The 25,438-nt window shown below is 35.9% G+C and overlaps 2 protein-coding genes across 3 annotated transcripts in view; both read left to right on the plus strand.

Moving 5' to 3' along the window:
* Window positions 1-10,823, plus strand: part of SLCO1C1 (solute carrier organic anion transporter family member 1C1) — an 86,755-nt gene extending 75,932 nt beyond the window's left edge. Inside the window, exons 14-15 of the mRNA XM_043563133.1 lie at window positions 5,493-5,610; window positions 7,118-10,823. Of these exons, the coding sequence (XP_043419068.1) occupies window positions 5,493-5,610; window positions 7,118-7,340 (341 nt within the window). The 3' untranslated portion in view covers window positions 7,341-10,823. The remainder of the gene's footprint in view (window positions 1-5,492; window positions 5,611-7,117) is intronic.
* An 8,854-nt stretch (window positions 10,824-19,677) lies between these two features.
* The window catches only part of LOC122474016 (solute carrier organic anion transporter family member 1B3-like), an 80,197-nt gene continuing 74,436 nt past the window's right edge, over window positions 19,678-25,438 (plus strand). For both annotated transcript variants that reach the window (XM_043564951.1, XM_043564952.1), the window contains exon 1: window positions 19,678-19,812. The gene's annotated coding sequence lies outside the window, so the exon portion shown is untranslated. The remainder of the gene's footprint in view (window positions 19,813-25,438) is intronic.

Genomic DNA, 25,438 nt, shown 5'->3' on the forward strand with positions numbered 1-25,438 from the left:
CTTTCTATAGTTTTCAGCATACAGATCCTTTACATCTTTGGTTAGATTTATTCCTAGGTATTTCATGCTTCTTGGTGCAATTGTGAATGGGATCAGTTTCTTTATTTGTCTTTCTGTTGCTTCATTGTTAGTGTATAAGAATGCAACTGATTTCTGTACATTGATTTTGTATCCTGCAACTTTGCTGAATTCCTGTATCAGTTCTAGCAGACTTTTGGTGGAGTCTATCGGATTTTCCATGTATAATATCATGTCATCTGCAAAAAGCGAAAGCTTGACTTCATCTTTGCCAATTTGGATGCCTTTGATTTCCTTTTGTTGTCTGATTGCTGATGCTAGAACTTCCAGCACTATGTTAAACAGCAGCGGTGAGAGTGGGCATCCTTGTCGTGTTCCTGATCTCAGGGAAAAAGCTTTCAGTTTTTCCCCGTTGAGGATGATGTTAGCTGTGGGCTTTTCATAAATGGCTTTTATGATCTTTAAGTATGTTCCTTCTATCCCGACTTTCTCAAGGGTTTTTATTAAGAAAGGGTGCTGGATTTTGTCGAAGGCCTTTTCTGCATCGATTGACCGGATCATATGGTTCTTCTCTTTTTTTTGGTTAATGTGATGTATCTCATTGATTGATTTGCGAATGTTGAACCAGCCCTGCATCCCAGGAATGAATCCCACTTGATCATGGTGAATAATTCTTTTTATATGTCGTTGAATTCGATTTGCTAGTATCTTATTGAGGATTTTTGCATCCATATTCATCAGGGATATTGGCCTGTAGTTCTCTTTTTTTACTGGGTCTCTGTCTGGTTTAGGAATCAAAGTAATACTGGCTTCATAGAATGAGTCTGGGAGTTTTCCTTCCCTTTCTATTTCTTGGAATAGCTTGAGAAGGATAGGTATTATCTCTGCTTTAAACGTCTGGTAGAACTCCCCTGGGAAGCCATCTGGTCCTGGACTCTTATTTGTTGGGAGATTTTTGATAGCCGATTCAATTTCTTCGCTGGTTATGGGTCTGTTCAAGCTTTCTATTTCCTCCTGATTGAGTTTTGAAAGAGTGTGGGTGTTCAGGAATTTGTCCATTTCTTCCAGGTTGTCCAATTTGTTGGCATATAATTTTTCATAGTATTCCCTGATAATTGTTTGTATCTCTGAGGGATTGGTTGTAATGATTCCATTTTCATTCATGATTTTATCTATTTAGGTCATCTCCCTTTTCTTTTTGAGAAGCCTGGCTAGAGGTTTGTCAATTTTGTTTATTTTTTCAAAAAACCAACTCTTGGTTTCGTTGATCTGCTCTACAGTTTTTTTTAGATTCTATATTGTTTATTTCTGCTCTGATCTTTATTATTTCTCTTCTTCTGCTGGGTTTAGGCTGCCTTTGCTGTTCTGCTTCTAGTTCCTTTAGGTGTGCTGTTAGATTTTGTATTTGGGATTTTTCTTGTTTCTTGAGATAGGCCTGGATTGCAATGTATTTTCCTCTCAGGACAGCCTTTGCTGCGTCCCAAAGCGTTTGGATTGTTGTATTTTCATTTTCGTTTGTTTCCATATATTTTTTAATTTCTTCTCTAATTGCCTGGTTGACCCACTCATTCGTTAGTAGGGTGTTCTTTAACCTCCATGCTTTTGGAGGTTTTCCAGACTTTTTTCTGTGGTTGATTTCAAGCTTCATAGCATTGTGGTCTGAAAGTAAGCATGGTATAATTTCAATTCTTGTAAACTTATGAAGGGCTGTTTTGTGACCCAGTATATGATCTATCTTGGAGAATGTTCCATGTGCACTCGAGAAGAAAGTATATTCTGTTGCTTTGGGATGCAGAGTTCTAAATATATCTGTCAAGTCCATCTGATCCAATGTCTCATTCAGGGCCCTTGTTTCTTTATTGACCGTGTGTCTAGATGATCTATCCATTTCTGTAAGTGGGGTGTTAAAGTCCCCTGCAATTACCACATTCTTATCAATAAGGTTGCTTATGTTTATGAGTAATTGTTTTATATAATTGGGGGCTCCGGTGTTGGGCGCATAGACATTTATAATTGTTAGCTCTTCCTGATGGATAGACCCTGTAACTATTATATAATGTCCTTCTTCATCTCTTGTTACAGCCTTTAATTTAAAGTCTAGTTTGTCTGATATAAGTATGGCTACTCCAGCTTTCTTTTGCTTCCAGTCGCATGATAAATAGTTCTCCATCCCCTCACTCTCAATCTAAAGGTGTCCTCAGGTCTAAAATGAGTCTCTTGTAGACAGCAAATAGATGGGTCTTGTTTTTTTATCCATTCTGATACCCTATGTCTTTTGGTTGGCGCATTTAATCCATTTACATTCAGTGTTATTATAGAAAGATACGGGTTTAGAGTCATTGTGATGTCTGTATGTTTGATGCTTGTAGTGATGTCTCTGGGACTTTGTCTCACAGGGTCCCCCTTAGGATCTCTTGTAGGGCTGGTTTAGTGGTGACAAATTCCTTCAGTTTTTGTTTGTTCGGGAAGACCTTTATCTCTCCTTCTATTCTAAATGACAGACTTGCTGGATAAAGGATTCTTGGCTGCATATTTTTTCTGTCTAGCACCCTGAAAATCTCGTGCCAATTCTTTCTGGCCTGCCAAGTTTCAAAAGAGAGATCAGTCACGAGTCTTATAGGTCTCCCTTTATATGTGAGGGCACGTTTACCCCTTGCTGCTTTCAGAATCTTCTCTTTATCCTTGTATTTTGCCAGTTTCACTATGATATGTTGTGCAGAAGATCGATTCAAGTGACGTCTGAAGGGAGTTCTCTGTGCCTCTTGGATTTCAATGCCTTTTTCCTTCCCCAGTTCAGGGAAGTTCTCAGCTATTATTTCTTCAAGTACCCCTTCAGCACCTTTCCCTCTCTCTTCCTCCTCTGGGATACCAATTATGCGTATGTTATTTCTTTTTAGTGTATCACTTAGTTCTCTAATTTTCCCCTCATACTCCTGGATTTTTTTATCTCTCTTTTTCTCAGCTTCCTCTTTTTCCATAACTTTACCTTCTAGTTCACCTATTCTCTCCTCTGCCTCTTCAAGCCGAGCTGTGGTGGTTTCCATTTTGTTATGCATTTCGTTTAAAGCGTTTTTCAGCCTTTCGTGACTGTTCCTTAGTCCCTTGATCTCTGTAGCAAGAGATTCTCTGCTGTCCTGTATACTGTTTTCCAGCCCAGCGATTAATTTTATGACTATTATTCTAAATTCACTTTCTGTTATATTATTTAAATCCTTTTTGATCAGCTCATTAGCTGTTGTTATTTCCTGGAGATTCTTCTGAGGGGAATTCTTCCGCTTGGTCATTTTGGATAGTCCCTGGCGTGGTGAGGACCTGCAGGGCACTTCCCCTGTGCTGTGGTGTATAACTGGAGTTGGTGGGCGGGGCCGCAGTCCGACCTGATGTCTGCCCCCAGCCCACCGCTGGGGCCACAGTCAGACTGGTGTGTGCCTTCTCTTCCCCTCTCCTAGGGGTGGGATTCACTGTGGGGTGGTGTGGCTCGTCTGGGCTACTTGCACCCTGCCAGGCTTGTGATGCTGGGGATCTGGCGTATTAGCTGGGGTGGGTAGGCAAGGTGCACGGGGGCAGGAGGGGCAGGCTTAGATCGCTTCTCCTTAGGTGATCCACTTCAGGAGGGGCCCTGTGGCAGCGGGAGGGAGTCAGCTCCGCTGCCGGAGGTTTGGCTCCGCAGAAGCACAGAGTTGGTTGTTTGCGCAGAGCGAGCAAGTTCCCTGGCAGGAACTGGTTCTCTTTGGGATTTTGGCTGGGGGATGGGCGGGGGAGATGGCGCTGGCGAGCACCTTTGTTCCCCACCAAACTGAGCTCTGTTGTCAGGGGGCTCAGCAGCTCTCCCTCCCTTTGTCCTCCAGCCTTCCCGCTTTCCGAGCAGAGCTGTTAACTTATGACCTCCCAGACGCTAAGTCGTGCTTGTTGTGGGAACACAGTCCGTCAGGCCCCTCCGCTTTTGCAAGCCAGACTCGGGGGCTCTGCTTGGCCGGCGAGCCGGCCCTCAGCCCCGGCTCCCTCCCGCCAGTCCGTGGAGCGCGCACAGCCTCGCCGCCCTTCCTACCCTCTTCCGTTGGCCTCTCGTCTGCGTTTGGCTCCGGCGACTCCGTTCTGCTAATCCTCTGGCGGTTTTCTGGTGTAGGCAGGTGTAGATGGAATCTAAGTGATCAGCAGGACGTGCGGTGAGCCCAGCGTCCTCCTAAGCCGCCATCTTGCCTCTCTAAAACCCATTCTTAAGTAATGGGAAGATGACCAGGAAAAGTAAGGTACACAGGGGTTAGGTTTGTTATGGAGATTTATTTATTTATTCATTTATTTATTCATTTATTTATTTATTTATTTATTTATTTTAATTTTTTTTTCAACATTTATTTTTTTTTATTTTATTTTTTTTTTTTTTCTGAAATTTATTGACAAATTGGTTTCCATACAACACCCAGTGCTCATCCCAAAAGGTGCCCTCCCCAATACCCATCACCCACCCTCTCCTCCCTCCCACCCCCCATCAACCCTCAGTTTGTTCTCAGTTTTTAACAGTCTCTTATGCTTTGGCTCTCTCCCATTCTAACCTCTTTTTTTTTTTTTTTTCCTTCCCCTCCCCCATGGGTTCCTGTGAAGATTCTCAGGATCCACATAAGAGTGAAACCATATGGTATCTGTCTTTCTCTGTATGGCTTATTTCACTTAGCATCACACTCTCCAGTTCCATCCACGTTGCTACAAAAGGCCATATTTCATTTTTTCTCATTGCCATGTAATATTCCATTGTGTATATAAACCACAATTTCTTTATCCATTCATCAGTTGATGGACATTTAGGCTCAGAAAATTAAAAATAGACCTACCCTATGACCCAGCAATAGCACTGCTAGGAATTTATCCAAGGCTTACAGGAGCACTGATGCATAGGGCCACTTGTACCCCAATGTTCATAACATTTATTTATTTTTGAGACAGAGAGAGACAGAGCATGAACAGGGGAGGGGCAGAGAGAGAGGGAGACACAGAATCTGAAACAGGCTCTAGGCTCTGAGCTGTCAGCACAGAGCCCGACGCGGGGCTCGAACTCACGGACCGTGAGATCATGACCTGAGCCGAAGTGGGACGCTTAACCCAGGCACCCCTGTTATGGAGATTTAGCTGTACGCCTTCTCCTTTGCTAAAAGCCTCTTGGAATTAAGAATCATCCTTCTCTCCTTGGTACAGAGAGGGGGACCCTCTTATAAATGGAGATTTCTCTTATAAATGTAAATTTCCCTTACCAAAGGAAACGCATTCTATCTTCAGGGCTTCTCCTGTGCCTTCTGTTTCTCAAAATAACCTTTATGCCAGAGGAAGATGATGAGGTGGCATATCCCGGTCTCCTATAGGTACCCTATTACCTCCAAAGCAGTATTTTTTTTTTAGTTTGAAAGTAATTGGTTCCAGAGACTCATTCATTACAAAGATGTGTGTATATTTTTAGAAGCAATTATTTGTTTTCCACACAGCAGGAATCCCAGCTCCCGTGTATTTTGGAATTTTGATTGACACTTCATGCCTCAAATGGGGATTTAAAAGATGTGGAAGTAGAGGATCCTGCAGATTATATGATTCAAATGCTTTCAGGTACTGTATCATCCTCATTCCTGCATCTCACTGCTACTTTGCACAATGAAATTGGCAGTAAACATTCCTTATGTAGTTTCACTGTGGAATGATAATGTAACTAAGAGGTGTGTTCTATTTTATAGAATAATTTTATTATTCACTTGGCTAGACCTGTGTTTGTCCCCGTTCCTAATCTCGACTCCCATCTTAAATGAGTAATCATTTTTTTAAAAATTCACAAAAGATTCCAGAATACAATAGAATTTGGCAACTTTATGCGCACAAGTGGGTAATTCTCTGGATCTCAGAAGCATTTAAATTTAGGTCACATTTTGGGTTCAATTCCATTCTTTTTTAAACTGAGCCAAACTGTCCCATTTACGTCAGATATAATCCCCCTGGGCAAGAGTTGGATTTGGCTCTAAATCTGTCTAGCTTTTATTGCCAAACTGATGTTCAATTATTCCAGTACTTGAGATGCATAAAAGTAAAAGGTTTTTTCTGTGTGTATGAGTGTGTATGGAGCTGAGGGGCATGGCTTTTTCACTATGGTATCATTCAGTTCAGTTCATCCAACACTTAGTCCCCTTATTGCTTAAAGCAATGCTTCAATGGCTTAAAAGCAGGAAGGATTTTTTTTTTTTAGATTTACAATCTGAGCATTTTCTGGAGAAATAAACTTGGTACTGAACTGTGTAAGTTGGAAGTTGGATGTGAATTGAGCCAACCATCTTAAATAAGTTTGTTTGATTTAATAGGCTTTGATGTTATGTGAGAAATTTATTTTGGTTTGAAAGGGACTTGATCTGTGAGTAGAATTTGTGCTTTGCTCACATTTGCTAAGGCTGCACACTTTAATGTAAAGACAATGTATTTCAGTCAGAGACTGAGTATGTGTACAAGGTGACCAGAATAAATCACTTAACCTGTCCTGTTTTATGATAGAATGAAGAACTAAAGTCTTCTTATTGAAGAAAGTGAATCAAACCTCATTCTGCTCTACTAAGAGCTCTGATTCTCCCCTAACATTGCTCTTTTTTTTTTTTTTTTTTTTTTTTTTTTTGTAGAAGTGCATCTGGGCAAGTTTCAAGGGTAGGGTAACCACATAATTTATTATTCAACCTGGACACTTTTGAGAGTGAAAGGGGCACTATTAAAAAGTACATTGGGATAACACCAGCATAAGCTAGGACTGTTCTGGACAAATAGGCATATGGTCACCTCGTTTAAGGGAATAATTTACAGAGAGGATGGAACTGATTATGTAATTAGTAGTAACTAAAATTATGGCATCACTAAGAGATGGCTTTATATTAGTACACTGTCTTCAGTAGTCTGCCCAGTGTTCACAGAAAGCTCTTTTATAGCCACTGAATCTGCATTCTTAAGGAAAATCATCCTCATGATGGTTTCATTGGTAGATCGGTTTTATTCACATGATATTTATTGATTAACGTTGCCTTCCTTTCACACTTTAAAGTTGGATAGTTGCAATAATTGTGATTGAGCGTCTCTCTTCTTTTAGACACATATATCTGGGACTAACTGTGATGCTGGGCACAGTGTCTATTTTCCTAAGTATTGCAGTACTTTTCACTTTAAAGAAAAATTGTGTTTCAAAACATAGAAGCTTCAGAACCAAGAGAGAAGGAACAATGGTGTCTACAACAATCAGGAAGGAAAACTGTACTACAGGTGATCATTTGCTACAACCCAACTACTGGCCAGGCAAGGAAACACAGCTTTAGAAAGATTACGACTTGAAGCCATGTTTTCTAATTTCTGGAAATTCTGCAAATAGATTTCAATCTAAAGGGTTTTAAAGTGTAATTTTTTTTCTCCTTTCAAAAGATGTCTTGGATTTTGACCCTAGGTATTAGATGACGTATCTGATAACAAATATAATTAAACATATAACAGACAATGTAGATAATAAAGTTCATCTAAACCTTTTAATTCATTATATTATTTATATAAATTACTTATATTATTTACTCGTCCTGCTAAATTTTGCCTTGCGCCCATTGATATAGTAGCCGTATTTCTAGTAGAACAAGTGTCCTAATAGTCTAATGGCTGTGTATAATTTCTAAACTGAGATACTTGTCAAGGGGGAGAGAATACTGTTAAAAAATTAAATTATATCTTGGCCTCCTTTAAATATGACCTTAATGCAGATGCTAGGATAGAGTCAGAACATGTAGAGAAAGATATTTTTAAGCTCTTCCTTTTTTTTTTGGAATACAGTAATTGATACAGAAATGTATAGTGGCAAATAATCTTGGGGGATTAGAATTTTGAATTATTACCTATTCTACCATTCATTATATGTGCATTGTGTGTGATGCTTAAAGTGACCATGGTGGTAAAGTAATAAAATTAATATTAACATGCTTTATTGTCCTTCTATAAATTTAGTGGATTAAAAATATTGGTAATACAATACTGTCCCAATTTGAATGTAAGCTGTTCCACATGTATGCATGTGACGTGATCCTAAAACATATTTGAAAGTTGAATTTCTGAAAGTACAGTAGCCGTAGGTGTTATAACAGGAATGCAGACTGAGGGGTTGAGTGATGGTGTGGTTCTTGGGTGCTCTAACTGGCACTCATCACAGGGCCTAATAGTTTCTGGGCAGGCTGCTGACACTGCTGCGGCCTGCCAGATAGCTCTCTGTTTCTGGACAACTGAATAAGTCAGGGCAGCCCTTTCCTCTTTGCGGGCTTCCTGGTGCTCCTCTGAGAAGATATAGTAGGCTCAGCGGTCCACCATCTTTAATCGTCAGCTCTATTATGTACTATATTTTTCTATCTCCACCACAGCTGCATGAGAGGGGCTTGGGCCTCACAAGAAAAGCAGAATTAAGGTAGAGACCGCCCCAGTGGAATCTCGAAATTGTACTGCAATTATTAGCAGCCTATACAACAAACAGAATGTGCAATCAGGAAACTCCCAAAAATAAGTTTTTTGAGGAGTTTCTTGGAGCCTATGTCCAACAAGAAGGCCTAGCTCAAAAAGGTAATAGTCTTCAACAATGGAAGGATAATATAGTACAAACAAAATAGTTTGCTGTCTTTTCATTTTTCCATTACATACCAATCCTGTAAGTATGAATAGAAAAAAAAAAGATGGAAAGTTTAGGATGGAGAGAAGAGAAAATTTCCTTTAGGTGTATATTCATTTTGTCATTTGATTTGAATTAGTGATGCAAGGTTTTCTCATATTTTACTATTTTTGAAAATGAAAATAGACGTTTTTTGTTTCAAGCATACCTACATCAGACCTGCTGCTGATGTGCTAATGTGAGAGCAGGAATTCTTTTTTGTCATCTCAGTATCAATCTTACCCACAATAAATATTTACCAAGTTGGTGAGGGAGTATACTTGTCAAGAATTTGCTCTGTAGAGATATAATTAAAGTTCAAGCTCTTCATCCTGTCTCCCACATCCTCTTTATTTTTTAAACATTTGTAGCAATATCATGAAAAATAATTTTTTTGCAAGTAAATCTGTAAACAGAATCTTATCCAATTTACTCTTGAGTAACTTGAAAAATGAATATTGGCATGAAAGTTGATTGAATGATTTTTTTTGTTAATGTACTGTCAGTGAAAAGGAACCATATTTTTATGCATAGCCATTAATTCAACAAGTGGAATTCTGTATATGAAACTCAAAAATATGGCATATGATTTAGTATGATTTAGTGGGAATTGAATTTGCAAAGAGAAACCCTGATTATTTTAGATGAGTAAATTCATCTGACAGAAATAAGCAGGCTTTTTATGCCTCAAAAAGCACATGATTAATTTTTTTTCTAACAAACCAAACTTCATTTCAGAGGTCAAATAAATTCCCTCAGTCCTAGGGCCAGACATTTGGAGGTCAAGCCTTGACTGACATGTGGGAATCTCACAGTCGCTCCATATTCAATGGGTCACTTTATTCTCTTATTCTCCAGCCTTTAGAAGTGGCCAGCACCTCAAATGAACATCTGATTCTCTATAATTTTCAGACAGGTTAATCTCCAGCTATGCCATTTTATAAATGGAGTGACTTAAATTGGATTAAATGACTTACCCAAGGTGGAGGGGGACAAATTAATCCCGGGTTCCTCCAATACATCATGATGCCTCTAAAGCAGGTAATAAAAATGTTCTGAAATTCTTAAAAACTAGAAGAATTTTTGTGACAATTAGCATTTAAGAAATCTCCACTTACATATTACATATTTATATGCTCATACCTAAAGGGAGATTGAAAAAATACATTGACTACAGCATATAATCGAGAATAATTTTAAAAACAACTATTAAGTTACTTTATAACTATTAAGTATAATAATATTAAGCACTCTCCATATGTGTGCTGTGTGCTTTAGACACATTATCTCAATTTCAAATATCAAAATAACATTATGTGGTAGTTATAATTACTGATATTTTTAGAGGAAAAAACTGAGGTTTAGTGAGTTTTAGTGACTTATTTAAAATCATCAAGTCCTAGTAGTTGGTTGAGCCAAGATTGAAATTGAGTTTTAGTAGTTTTGAACAGTCACATTATGCCTGTATTAATCTATATCCTAAGTTGTCATCTTCCACTAACTCTGCTAAAAATGAAATTTGTACATCTACACATTTACATTAGAAAAGCTTTAACATACCAAAACAGGCACATCATTTTTAAAAAAATCAAATAATACAGAAGGATTTAAAATGAAAAGTAACAGTCCTCCACCCCAACTTCACTTTTGTTCCTCAAAGGCAATTACTTCTAATTAGTTTGGGTTGTTGGTTTTTCAAAATAGTCACTTCCACATCTTTAAATAATATGTTTGTGCCACTTTCTTGACTTACCAACTGTGGGCAATGTCTATTGACTGTCTGATAGATTAGGAGTTATGTCTCTCATTCCTTGTAATTAGTACTAGTGAGGTCACTATTCTGAGTTCCTTGAATGTCACATCAATACCTCCATTTCTTGTTCAATAAACATAAATCATATCATGTTTCCCCACTTTGTGCAATGAAGATCTTGGAGCTTCCTCCCTTCCCTCGATGTCTCCAAACTCTCTTTATCTCCTTTCTGTTCCCTGTATTTTTATTTTAACTTGACAACATGTTTAATCAGCTCTGTAACCATTCCATCAGGAAAAGCCTGAATGGTTATGATTAAGCTCAATGCCATCTACTGTTGAAGACACAAAATCTCACAATTAGGAAAAAAGAGAGAAAAAGAATAACATATTTATTGAGGACCAACTATGATCAAGCATTAGAGGTACATTAACGTATTTCAGTGTTAATAATGAAGATGTAAAAAAATGTTATATGTTTGAAAAATTTTAGAATTTGCCGTTAATGATAATTCTCACACAAGTGCAGAACCTTTAAGATGTGATGATGTACATTGCTGATCTCTTCAAGAGGATGTGTAACTCAAACTCATTTGGCATTAAATCAACTTTTTGTTAACAAGTCTTGGGCCTAACTAGTTTTCTTCAATGCAATGTATTAAAAATACAATCTTATCCTCCTCCTTTTAATTTTTTTTTTCTATCGTATATGTCGGCTTCTGGTATCAGGCTTATGTAGTTTTGTAAAGTTAACTGGTAAACTATTTAGTTTTTAAGGTTCTGGAACAGATTTTATAACATTGGAAATATCTGTTTCTTTTACATTTGAAAGAGTGCTTCTAGCTTTTTAAAGAAATAATATTTTTAAATTTAAATATTTTTAAATACTTAAAAATATTTTTTAAAGTTTTTGATTGGTTATTGTAGCTTTTTTTTTGAAATCTGCTTCCTGATTCAACAAATTGTATGTTTTCTAGGAAATTCTAAATTTTTCTTAACTGCTTATTTATTTTTGAGACAGAGAGGATGCAGGGAAGCAACAGAGAGGGGGGAGACTGAGGATCCAAGGCAGGCTCCATGCTGTCAGTGCAGAGTTGGATGTAGGGCTGGAGTGGGTGAGATCATGACCCAGCTAAAATCAAGAGTTGGTCGCTTAACTGACTGAGCCACCCAGGCACCCCCAGATTTTTTAATTTCATAAAATTAGAGCACATAAGCCTCAACTTGCTATTACACTCTTTTCTCATTCCTAATTTTATGACCGAGTTTGGCTTTTTTCTGAATTTTGCTTAACAGGGAATTATTTTCTTGAAATTTTCAAAGAAATGGCTTTTGGATTCTGTTTCTCTGCTACCTAATTGATTAATTTTTGTTTTTTACTTTACTTCTGCTTTCTTTAGGCATGCTTTAAAAAAATCTTTACCTAAATTCTTGATTTGTAAGCTTATATCATTTACCATAGTAAACAATATCTCTTACAGTAAAAATTTGTGTATAATTAAAAGGTTTGCCCTGATGTAGTACCAATGATGTTTTTGTAATTGTTTATAAATACATTCTTGATTTTCAATTTGATTTAAAATTCCTATTTGCTCTAAAAGGAGAATGATTTAAAATTTCTCTGTTTGGAAATTTTAATTTAAATTTGCCTTTTAGTTTTCAGATTAATCACATTTACAATTAGGGAATGTAGCCTATTCATTTTATCCTTTTGGAAATTTATAAAAGGTTTAAACCAAAGAAGTTAATTTATGAATATTAATAAGTTCAGGTTTTGAAAATAAAGGATGTTTATTAATGATAAAGGACAATAATAAATATATATGTACCATATCAAACCAATTAATTATGCACCTCCCATCTTTTGATATTATTTTCTTTCCTGTTTTTTAAAGCTTGAGAGTAATCATATATTAAAATCTTTCAATATAATTGAAAAAGTTTTATGAATTAATTCCATTTTTTCAAAAATTTTTACTTGTAGAACTTAATGTGTTTTATAGCTATCATGTCTTTATGAAGTATAGATTTGATTTTCTAAAAAAATATGTGTAATATATATTAATATGTTATATTAATATTTATAGTTAATTTTTTGAATTTTATTTTAATAAAAATATTGCTACTTCTGTCTTCATTGATTATGTTTACATGATGTATCTCTGTTCCTGCCTTTATTTTTTTCAATTTTCTGTGTTCTGTTTAAGGTTAGAAATTTATTAACAGTATAAAATTAAATTTTCTAAAATTTTACCTTATCTAAAATTTTGTCTATTAGCAAATATATTTAATTGTCATACCTGATGTTTGGTTTTCCTCTTTTATATTATGTATTGCATTTGGTTTTACTTTTCCTGGTATCTTCCTTTATTCTTCCATATGTATATGTGCTATATTTTTGCTTTTAGTTTTTACTAACAGTATGGAAATCATAGCCACTTCTTTAGCAATTTGAAAAATATTTTGCAATTGGTTGTCTAAAAATGATAAAAATATACATTAATACTATTTTTCTCTTCTGAAAAATGCAAAAGAATCAAATAATAAATGCTGTCTATTGACTCCCTTTGTGTAAGATTAAACATTTAAAATGTTAAATTTAAAAGACTTGAATGTAAGAACAAGCCATAAAACTCCTAGAAGAAAGCATAGGAGGTAAGCTCCCTGACATTAATATTGGCAGCGATTTTTTTGGATTTGACACCAAAAGCAAAAGCAACTAAAGCAAAAATAAACAAGTGGGATGACACCAAATTAAAAAAAAAAAACTTCTTTGCAGCAAAGGAAACCCACAACAGAATGAAAAGGCAACCTACAAAATGAGTGAAAGTATTTGTAAATCACATAGCTGATAAAGGGTTAATAGTCAAACTATATAAAGAACTCCTACAACTCAATAGCAACAAATTAATCCAATTTAAAAATGGACAGAAGAACAAAGTAGACATTTTCCAGAGAAGACATGCAGATAGCCAACAAGTAAAGGAAAAAATGTTCAGTATCACTAATCATCATGGAAATGAAAATCAAAACCACAATAAGATATCACTTCACACTTGTTTAAGTGGCTATTATCAAAAAGACAAGAGATAATAGGTGGTTGACAGAAATGTGGAGAAAAGGAAGTCCTTGTGAACTATTGGTGAGAATATAAATTTGTGCAGCCATGATAGAAAACAGTATGGAATTTCCCCAAAAATATAAAAATAGAACTACCATATGATCCAGCAATTACACTTCTATCCAAAGGAAAAGAAAACAGGATATTGAAGAGACATATGCACTTCCATGTTCACTGCAGCATTATTCATACAGACAAGATTTGGAAACAACCCAAGTGTCCATCAGTGGATAAATGGGTAAAGAAGATGTGGTGTATATATATACAATGGAATGTAATTCAGCCATGAGAAAGAAGGAAATCCTGCCGTTTGTGACAACATGGATGGACTTTGAGGGCACTGTGCTAAGTGAAATAAGTCAGCTAGAGAAAGACATACTACATGGTATCACTTACCTGTGAAATCTATAAAAAAAAAAAGATTAAATTCTTAGAATCAGAGAGTAGAAGAATGGCTATCAGGAGCTAGAGGGTGGGAGAGATAGGGAGAGGTTGGTAAAAGTGTATTGACTTTCAGATATAAGAGGAATGAGATTTGTGGATCTACTATTAAACATGGTGACTGTAGTTGATGACACTGTATTGTATAACTAAAATTGCTAAAAGAGTAGAACTTAAATGTTCTCACACACCAAAAAAGTGAGGTTATGGATGGGTTAATTGACTATTTGGGGGATTCTTTCACAACACATATGTATATCAAATCACAACTGTGTACACTTTAGATATCTTACAATTTTGTATGTCAATTTTACCTCAATAGAATTGCAGTTTAATTTTAAAAATTAAACTAAAAATTTGTTTTTATTTTCTATTTCCTCTTTTCACAATTCCAAGTTTGTTTTACTAATGTTATCAAAGATCTAAGATATAAATCATTAATAAATTATTTTTATGTGTCTTCTGTTTGGTATATAAACAAATCCACAAGGAAAATTTCATGCATGCATCCTTTTGCTTTATATTTATTTCTTTAAAATACATTCCTAGAGATAGAATATCCAAAAGGGAAAGACAATAGAACCTCACAAACAGCATTTGAAAGATTAGCTGTCCTCAAACTTCACCAATTTATCAAATATACAAATTAAAAATGGCATTTCACTGTTTTGATTTTCACTTTTGCTAGTGTATTAAAACTTACATATCGGGGCGCCTGGGTGGCTCAGTCAGTTAAGCGTCCAACTTCGGGGCTCAGGTCATGGTCTTGTGGTTTGTGGGTTCAAGCCTTGTACTGGGCTCTGTGCTGACAGCTCAGAGCCTGGAGCCTGCTTTGGATTCTGTGTCTCCCTCTCACTCTGCCCCTCCCCAGTTTCCACTCTGTTTTTCTCTCTCTGTTTCAAAAATAAATATTAAAAAAAATAAATTTTGTTTAATGTGAATTTTGACTTAAATATATTTTTAAATTCTATAATCATATACTCCTATATAGAATCTAAATTTGTAAATGTGCTTAAAATAATTTTCTTACCTTATGATGATATGATTACCTGCATTTATCTGTGTTTTATGATTTAGTTTCTAAAAATATTTAATGTATCTGGATTTATTTTGATGTAGTAGTGTTTACAAAGATTTTTTAAAGTACACCCAATGTGGGGCTCAAACTCACAATGCTAAGATCAAGAGTTGCATACTCTACCAACTGAGCCATGCAGGTACCCCTTGATGTAGTATTTTGAGGTAAGGAACCTAATTATTTCAACAAATTGTTAGCCACTTGTCCTAAATACTATGTGTTTAATAATCTATATTCTCTGCCTTTGCAAATTATTAAATTATGAGTGTCTGGGTTTTCTAATCTCATTATTATGCCTATTTCTGTCCAGGATCACACAATATAAGAATTATATATATAAAGTATAAAAATACATTTTAATTTCTGGCAGCACATACCTTTCTTCATATGATTCCCTCTCAAAGTCTCTTAGATATATTCATTTTTTTTCTTCTAGATACATTCATGATTGTTTTGTCAGCTTCTAAAACTATCTAGTTGAGACCTAAGAGACCATTTATTTATAATCTTTATATATATGGCATTTATACATAATGCATATTTCCTTGGAGTCCATAATGCATGTTAGTATATGCATTTTTTACTCCACATAATCTTAAACATCAATGTTTCTTTCCATTATAGATTAAAAATTTGAGCCCATAAAAGGATTATATAAATATACCTGACTTGCTAAGGTTGTAGTGTCAGGTTTTGACAGAGTAGAAGCTTAAACCCATATCTGCTGATGCCTAGTCTAGTGCTTTTGACACTCACTATATGTGGTTGATATTGTTTTAAAGCCCCCAACCAGCAGAGATAGTGATATGATACAGGGTACCATATATCCAGGATATTCAATTTTGATTTTGAAAGAATCAAGTTTTCAACTCTGTTCCACAGTTTTTGCCTCTATATAAACAATAAAATTAGTTTGCCTAGTTGTTGTTTTTATTTTTCCTTTTTCTTTCTGGTATAGATCTCTAGGCTGGCTAAAGTGGTTGACTTGTAAAAAAAAAATATTTCTATATTTGGTAGCTCATACAATGCAAAGAACCTCACAATGATAGTAGGGCTGACTAATGAACACAGAGTACCTACCACCATAGTAATCAGTGTCAGCACTGGAGGTGAACTCAGAAGTCATTAGTCAACAGGCAGGAGGATCAGGACCACTGAAATGAAAGTTCTCATAGACACAAAACCAAGTTACTTACTAGCAGTGTGTGGGTTGCTGTGCTAGCTGGGTGCCCTCTTACTACTAAGACCTGTCATTGACCAACCTGAGTTGAAAATCAAGGCCTTTGAAGTTCAAAGTAGACTAATCTGGATAAAAACTGGTATGAGAAACCCTGATAACTTTATAAAGCACTCACACTGATACAACATATAATTTTTGGCATCATATATGTATATTTAATGTTACCATGGCATTCCCAGGCCTTACATGTTTTAAGCACAGTTACCTGTAACCTCTCATTTCCTATTCTCCTCTTCCCCGCCTCACTATGCTCCACTCCGGCCTTCCTCATGTTCCTCCAACATATCAAGCAGCCTCTATATCAGGATCTTTGCATTTCCTAAGCCCTTTATCTGGAACATTTTGCCCCCTATGATTTGATCCTTCACTCTCTCTTTGTTCAAACGTCAGCTTCTTGAAGGCCTTCCCTAAAAACCCCATCTAAAATAGTATGTGCTGTCCGTTTCTATTTCACTAATCTTACTTATTTCTCTTTATAGCAATTAACTATTCCTCCTTAATATATGTATCCTCTTGCTAATTTCTTTCTTGCCTGCAAGTCCCACAGTGTGTCAAGAAATAGTTTTTCCCCACTGTAATGGTCTTGGCATAGAAGTACCCAGTGAATTAATGAATGAAACATCCTAGATTTGAGAGAAATAGAATAACTGAGTAAAAATTTGGAGGTGTAGAAGGTGTAGAAATCGCCCCTACAAAAATGTGTAAATAGACATCACATGCTGGAAGCTTACAAACTTTATACACAAAGTTTTATATGATGAATTTTTACCAAAAGGCTTTATTGAGGTATTATTTACAATTAATTGGACTTTATTACTGAAGTTATTCAGGTGCATCTACACATAAGATTCTTTAACAGATTTCATTTTCTAACATTCATCCTCAAACATCAGTAGAACTCAATCTTAGGTTATACAGTGCTTTCGGCCAGGTCTGGAGTGGATTAAATCCATATTTTAAAAATTCAGGCATTGATTTATTTCATGCCTAAGGCTCCGTCCTTCATAAGCAAAATCCGAAGTAGTGAAATATTCCAATTCCAAGACAGAAAAGTATTCAGGAGTGCATCTGTTTTGCCTTATTCAGAAATGCATATATTTTTTTTAAAACCCTGCCAGAACCCTGGCCATTTTGAAAGTATTTACTTTATTGCAATTCTGCTTGTGATGAGTGTTTATTGTGAATCTGTGGATTTGCCATTATAAATCTGAGTATGGATTTCCTGGGAACTGGCAAAGTGCCATCGCTGTACATGAATGTCACCTACTCTCCTGTCCACTTCACCGCACCTCAGGGAATCTAGTCACTCTCATGACAGGGGTTCCCTGATTCTTTGCTCCACCAAAACACTCTATAGTCCCTAGGAATTTTTCATGTAGCCAGGGGCATTAGTTCCCACAAATGTGCCCCTGCTCCTGAATGGTTCCTCCTTCCTGTTATCTCTGTGCCTCCTATTCCTCCAACTTGTAGGGGCAAGGTTGCTCAAGCACTTGATTTCTGTTCACAGGATGCTTATTAAAGCTCTGGGTTCTGAAATAAAGTGCTGCTTCAGTTTCTAGCTTTTTTCTTATATTGTATTCCCACTAGATGGTAAGTTCTCCTTCATCCAAGGAGATTGATCAAACTTTATCTCCAGAGTGAACAAGGATGGGCAGAATAGCAACTGGAGTCTGTGGGAAAATAGAATATCTATGGTTGAGTGAATGATATCATTATGATCAAGCTGGCATGCCCAGTATGGAGTGAGATCTCAATCTGAGGTAATAGCAAATGAAACGGATTCAGTTTCTTGGAAGAGAATCGGCTAACTGGAACTATGGTCAAGGGTCTAGACAACTAGGGTTTCTAGAGTGGAGCATGATAAACTAGATTATGTTCAGAATATCAAATATATTTATTCTCCAAGAAGGAAATAACAAATTTCATGACCACTGGTCAGTTATGTTCATGCAGTTAGAAATATATGAGGTGCATCCTCTTAGCCACCAAGACCATAAGAAAATATAGTAATTTACTATGATAATATAAGTGGAGAGAGTTTAGAGTAGCTGCTAACAATAGAAATCCCATTGAATGGTACCTGGAACCCACCTATGAGCTGTGAATCCTGGATATAGTACAGCAACACTTATCACAAACCTCACCCACCAGAGATTTTTTATATACAACATTCAGTGACCGTTACTTGAACATTTCACTATTGACAGTTTCTGTAAGAGGTAGGTATATGGAGGACAGCAGAGGAAGTGAGAGGAGGGTTGACGAAGGCAGTCACCACCTATGTTATTTTCCTACTGGTACTATACAAGGTACCACAAACTTAGTGGCTTACCACAGCACAAATTTATTCTGAGTCTTGAAGTCGTAAGTCTGAAATCAATCTCACTGGGTTAAAGTTGGGCATTGGCAAGGCTGACTCCTTTCAGAGACTCAGAGAAAAGAGTCTATTTTCTTGCTTTTCTCAGCTTGTAGTGCCTTTTTGTATTCCTTAGCTTGTGGCCTCTTCCTCCCTGTTCAAAATGTGTAGCTCCAGTCTGCTTCTATCACCACACCACATTCCCCTCTGAGTGTAGTCAAGCCTACCTATACCTCCCTCTTAACACTTTCCATTACATTTAGGCCCAATACAGATTATCCAGGATACTCTCCCCATGTTAAGTTCCTTAAACTTGATCATATTTGAAAAGTCCCTTTTGTCACATAAATGAGCATTCACAGGTTCAAGTGATGAGGACACGGATATGTTTGGGGGACATTATTCAGCCTCCCACATCATTTGCCACTACCTTTCAACTTTGTTTTTACATAACATAAATTTTACAAGTGACCTGCTGAGATAGCAAATCATATGGAGATACCATTTGAACTTCTGTTTAACCATTCACTGTTTTATTCAACAACTATTTAATGGATATCTACCAGGTGTCCAGAACTGTGTTAGCCTATGAAGCAAACATCACAGATATATCCTTTCACTCATGGAACTCATAGGCCACATTATTCCCTTTACTAAATTATGTATGCCCTTCCCCTTACTCCTTTTCTTCTGTGAATTTGCCCGTCCTTGTCTAATCCTGCCTTTCTGATTTTAAACCAAGTAGCACTCTTTTTCTGAGAGGATGGGCCAAGAACAGAATTCATTTAAACATGTAGCACGATTAGCTTCTTAGCATTGAAAGCCTCAGATGATATTTTACTCTTTAGATGTTTACTTCACCTAACTTGAAATTATGTGGAAAAAATGTCATATCCTAGGCATGGGTTAAATTAGTGAAAGGCCCTAATCTCCTTTGAATAGGGATTAGTGACTGCATAAATATTGCCCAAGAAAGAGCTGATCCCTGGAGAATGAAAGCTGCTTTTACTGCAAAGTGCTAAATGACTACTCAGATGTGTGAATTATTTATAGTATTCATCTTTACAGATAGGATTCTGCTTCCATCTACTGGCTGGAGAATTTTACAATCTTCAGTACCACACAGGTAATTTTTACTTGGATTATTGTATTTGTTTCTGATTTACAGGCATACTATCAGCTCTTGTCTACCTAGGCCTTCATTACTCCAAAATTAAACAGCTCTTTCTAGTCCTACCTTCTGGAGTGGTTGATTAAATTAACCAATGTGTTGTCTTATGAAAATTGTTAGGTAGCTACAGATAGCCAAGGTATCTAAGAGGACATCTGAAGCCATGAGGAAGTCCATGGTACACAAAACACACTTATAAAGGCCCAAGAATAAAGGAACAAGGCAATCCCAGGAGGTAAGGGCATGACTGAAATTTCTGGAGGCCTGGGGTTAGCAGTCATTGAGGACAGGAGAATTCTGTTGCTCCAAAGACAATTTTGGGGATTGTGACTAGTCTTTGTTATGTTGTGTAAGAGAGAACAACTTGAGAATTCTCTAGGAAAGTTATAATTTCCAGAAAAAAATAATATTTGTGCTCTGAGGTGTTAAGAATCTTTCAGAAAACAGGGTTAATTAGGATTTCTCTTTCAGAAAACCAAATGTTATACTGGTGTTATTCAAGAGGACACACATTTTTGCCATTTGAGTATGAAAAATATTATTCTGAATTTGAGCCAAAGTGACCTAGAGAGAATTGAGGTAAAGAAGATTTGTAGCATATGAAATATAATAGAGGACTCTGTCATAAAGTCTTATGAATTAGCATTAGTGTAGCCTGTAATCAAATAAATGCAAAAATGAAACAGTAAGATTTCATTTTGTAATTGTCTAAGATTGAAGAAATATATGATTGATGGATATAATCCATCAGAGGTGCAATATATTTGTAGGCATTGTTCTTGAGATATTCTTTTTTGGAAAGCAATTTGAAAAGTGAGCTTTGAAAAGCTTATACTGTGATTTGGTAATATTGATTCTAGGATATACACTATAGAAATAATCATAGATATATCTAAATGTTTACATAAAAGGATATTCATTATAGCATTGTTTAAAATTAGAAAAACTCAGAAAAGGTCTAGGGGAGCCTGGGTAGCTCAGTTGGTTGAGCGTCCCCCTTGATTTCAGCTCACGTCCCCATGGTGGGCTCCACACTGAGCGTGGAGCCTGCTTAAGATTCTCTCTCTCCCTGTACCCCTCTCCCCCACTCACACACTCTCTCTAACAAAATAAAATTAGAAAGGCCTATTACAATAGCTACCACATAATGAGTGATTATAATGTTTCTGTCATTTGTGCTTGATCCTTGATCCTGAGATACAGCAGGAAAGTAAAGGGAGAGAAAAGAGAAGGAGAAAAAAGGAATAATATAAGAAAATAGAAATAATAGAGAATTACTTATCCCCTATGTTTCCTAACAGCCTAATGATTTGGTATTTCAGCCCTTGAAAAGAGTTAGATAAACGGTAAAAGCCTTAGAAATGGTTAAGTAAGATTTTGTGACACTTGTAGGAAAAGACCATTTTTCCTCTGCTCTACCTCAGTCGTGCTACAGACTGATAACCTGAAGTTATGTTGCCCAATAAGGTAGGCACTAGCTACTTATATCTAAATTAAATAAAATAAATTCAGTTTCCTGGTCACACAAGCCACATTTGAAGTGCTCCCTTAACACACATAGTTGCTACTAGATTTGAGAGTGTACTTATAGAATATATCATCATCTGCTGCCCTGAAGACTCAACACAGATAACTGAGGAGAAATTCGACACCTTTCTGAGTATTGGAAAAATTGTAATCTATTTCACTTTTGTTACCCCATCTTGTAGCTGCTTTCTGGTATTTATCATCACCTGGAACTGCTTCACAATAATACATTTAGATTTCCACTTTTCCCCCTCATCTCATTCCCTCAATTAGTCTCTTCCTAATTCATTGAACTTTCAATATATTGGCCCTTCTATTTTCTTCCTATTCATTAGTACAATGATGTCCAATAAAAATACAATGAAGTATGATGATTATATAGGTATTCTGATAGACACTCTTCATTACTTTAAGGAAATTCTAATCACGGTTTGCTGAATTTTATCATGAGTTAAAGAAGAGTTTTATCAAATGCCTTTTTTACATATTTTAAGATGATATAATTTTAGGGGTTTTTTTCCTCTTTATTCTATGGATGCAATGAATTACCTTGATTGACTTTAGACTTTTGAATTGACTTTTGATTGACCTTAGTGATTTAAGATTCTCAGATAACTAGAAATAAAAGAGAACCTCTTTAACCTGTAAGTACAAAAACCTACAGCTAGCATTATTCTTAATTGTGAAAGACTGAAAACTTTTCCTCTTAATATTGGGAACATGGCAGGGACCTGCTGTCACCATTTCTATTTTGTAATCTGATAGTCCAGAGAGAACACTGCAGGTTTTAGACAGTACAATAAGGCAGGGGGAAAGGCATCCAAATTGGAAAGGAAGAAGGGCAACCATTTTCATTTGCACACAGCATGGTAATTTACATTAAAAATTTTAAGAAATATGTTTTTAAAAATCCAGTAAAACTACCAGCTGAGTTTAGTAAGATTGCAGGACATAAGTTCAATATACATATGTAAGTTTTTATACACTAGCATTAAACAATCAGAAATTGAAATTAAAATAATATAATTTATAATAGTATAAAAATAATAATGCTTAACAAACTTGACAAAATATATGAAAGAATTGTCACTGAAAAATACAAAACTGTGCTATGAAAAATTAAAGAAAACTTAAGCAAAGGGGAGATACACCATGTTTATGGATTATATGACTTAATATTACCAAGATGCTAATTATTCCAAAACTGATCTATAGAGTCACTGCATTTTCTACCAAAATTCCACCAGAGTTTTGTTCAGAAGTTAACAAGTGTATTAAAAAATGTTTATGGGAATGTCAAGGACCTAGAATAGTCATAACATTCTTGAAAAAGAAGGACAAAGTAGGAAGACTTATATTATCTGATTTCAAGACTTGTTATGAAGCTATAACAATGAAGATAGTATGGTATTGACATAAAGATAGACATGTTGATCAATGAAAGAATAAACAGTCTAGAAATAGGCCCACACATTTATATTTACCTGTTATTTTACAAAGATTCCAATCAAGTTCATAGGGAAATAATGTTTTAAACAAATGATGCTAAATAAATTGGATAATGATATGCAAAATAATAAGTTTTGAACCTTGCCTCATGTCTTATACCAAGAACAACTCAAAATGGAGTATAGACTTCAACATAATAGCTAACAGCTCTAGAACAAAACAAGAAAAATTTATTGACCTTGATTTTGGCAAAGATTTCTCAGAACACAAAAAGCACAAAAGGTAAAGAAAAATTGATAAATTAGAATTCATCAGGGGCACCTGGGTGGCTCAGAAGGTTAAGCGTCTGACTTTGGCTCAGGTCATGATCTCAGGGTTCATGGGTTTGAGCTCTGAATTGGACTCTGTGCTGACAGCTCAGAGCCTGGAGCCTGGATTCTTTGTCTCCCTTTCTCTCTGTCCCTCCCCTGCTCTTACTAGCTCTCTCTCGCTTTCTCTGTCAGAAATAAACATAAAAAAATTAAATTAGACTTCATCAAAATTTTAAGGTTCTGGCTTGAAAACATTTGTAAATGTATACCCAACAAAGATCTTGTTTGTAGACGTCTAAATAACTCTTACAACTTATTAATAAGAGGACAAACATCCCAGTAAATGCTGAGTAAAAAAAATTGAGCAGACATTTTACCAAAAGACAGAAAGAAAGAGAGAAGGATAGCAAATAAGCACATGACAAGATGCTCAACATCATTAGTCATTAGGTGAATGCAAATTTGAAATCAGAATTACATACTACCACATATCTATTAGAAGGAATAAAATTTAAAGACTATTCATACCAACTATTAGGAGGGAGAGGAACAAAACTCTTATACATTGCTATTGAGAATGTAAAATAATACAACTATGTTAGAAATTTCCTAAAAACTTAAGTACACAACTCTCATATGACCCAGGCATTCCACCAGTAGGCATTTTTCAAGAGAATGAAATCATATGCCCACACAAAGTCTTATAAACAAATATTGATAACACTTAATTGTAATAGCCAACTGGAAACAACTCACATTTCAATAAACAGCTGAGTAGATAAAGAAATTGAAATAATTTGTATAATGTGAGCTAATCAGCATAGAAAGGAATGAACTGATATACACAACAATATGATTGAGTTTCACAATAATGATGTTGAATGAAAGTAAGATAAAAGGTATCATTTGTGTGGGTGATAAAAGATGGTGATGGAGTGAGCTATGCAGATATCTAGAGAAGAATAGATTGGAAGAACAGCAAATACAAATACTCTGAATATGGGGACTATATCTTAAAAGTCTTAAGGCCATTCTTTGGACTTCATGCTGAATGGTAGGAAGCCATTGGAGGATTTGAGCAGATCAGTGTCATGATATGACCTGTTTTGACATGATGGAATTCTGGCTGCTGTGGTGAAGTTTACATGGGAGAGTGCAGTTGGTGAATTTAAAGAGATAAGCTGAAACATGAATTGGAGAATGTCGCAATAATTCAGGACCAGAACGACAGCCGTGGTGGTGGTGAGAAAAAGTCAGATTCTGGGTATATTTTGAAATTAGAACGTATGCTTTGAGTAAAAGAAGAGTCAAGAATTATTCCAATAGTGTGTGTGCATGTGTGTGTACATGTGCGCATGTGTACACACAACTAAAAGGATAGAACTACAATTGACTGAGATGGGGAATATTATAGGAGTGGTTTGGGAAAGGAAGATGAGAGGAACAGCTTTAAAATTTTTTAGTATCAGAAGCCTATTATCTATGTAAAGGGAGATGGTGAGCAGGCAATGGAAAAATCTACCATAAAGTCTTGAGGAAAAATCTCAGGAATAAAGTCTTTACCAGAGGTAAAAATTTTAGAATTCTCAACATACAGAGAATATTAAAGATATGAGAATAGATGAGATCACCAAAATATAATGGTTGAATTCTGAGGCTGTCATGGAATAATTGGGAGTGACTTGTAAGACTGTCATGGAATAAGTGGGAATTGAATCCTGAGACATTCCCATTAAGAGGCCAAAGATATATAGAATATTTAGTACATGAAGTGGAAATGGAAGCCAATGAGTTAAGAGGAAAACCACAAAGGATAGTATCCTGAAAACTGTTTCCTGGAGAAGGGAATAGTCAGCTCTGAAAGATGGCTAATAGTTCAAGTCAGATAAAGACCATCACGTTATAGCATTTAGGTAATTTATGACTTAGGGAAGAGTAGTTTGAGTGGAATTGGGGGTATAAACTTGATTGAGTGTACTCAGGAAAGAATGTGAGAAAAGGAATAGAAAGCGATATTATAGATAAGTCTTTTGAGAAGACTTTTTAACAGTACAAAAATAGTGCAATACCTGTAAAAGGTACAGAATCAAAAGAGGGATTTATGAACATGGGAGAGTGACAGGATGCTTATATGCTGATGGGAACATTTCTTTAGAGCCGGAAAATTGATATCCTTTGGAACACAAGGAGAGGAGACAATCTGGTGCACAAATGGAGAATGATCTTGGCTGCAGCATGGACAGTTCCTCAAGGCAAAATATGTGGCACTGATGCTATAGGTAGATAGATGTATT

This window comes from Prionailurus bengalensis, chromosome B4, assembly GCF_016509475.1.
Source record: "Prionailurus bengalensis isolate Pbe53 chromosome B4, Fcat_Pben_1.1_paternal_pri, whole genome shotgun sequence".
Lineage (NCBI taxonomy): Eukaryota > Metazoa > Chordata > Mammalia > Carnivora > Felidae > Prionailurus > Prionailurus bengalensis.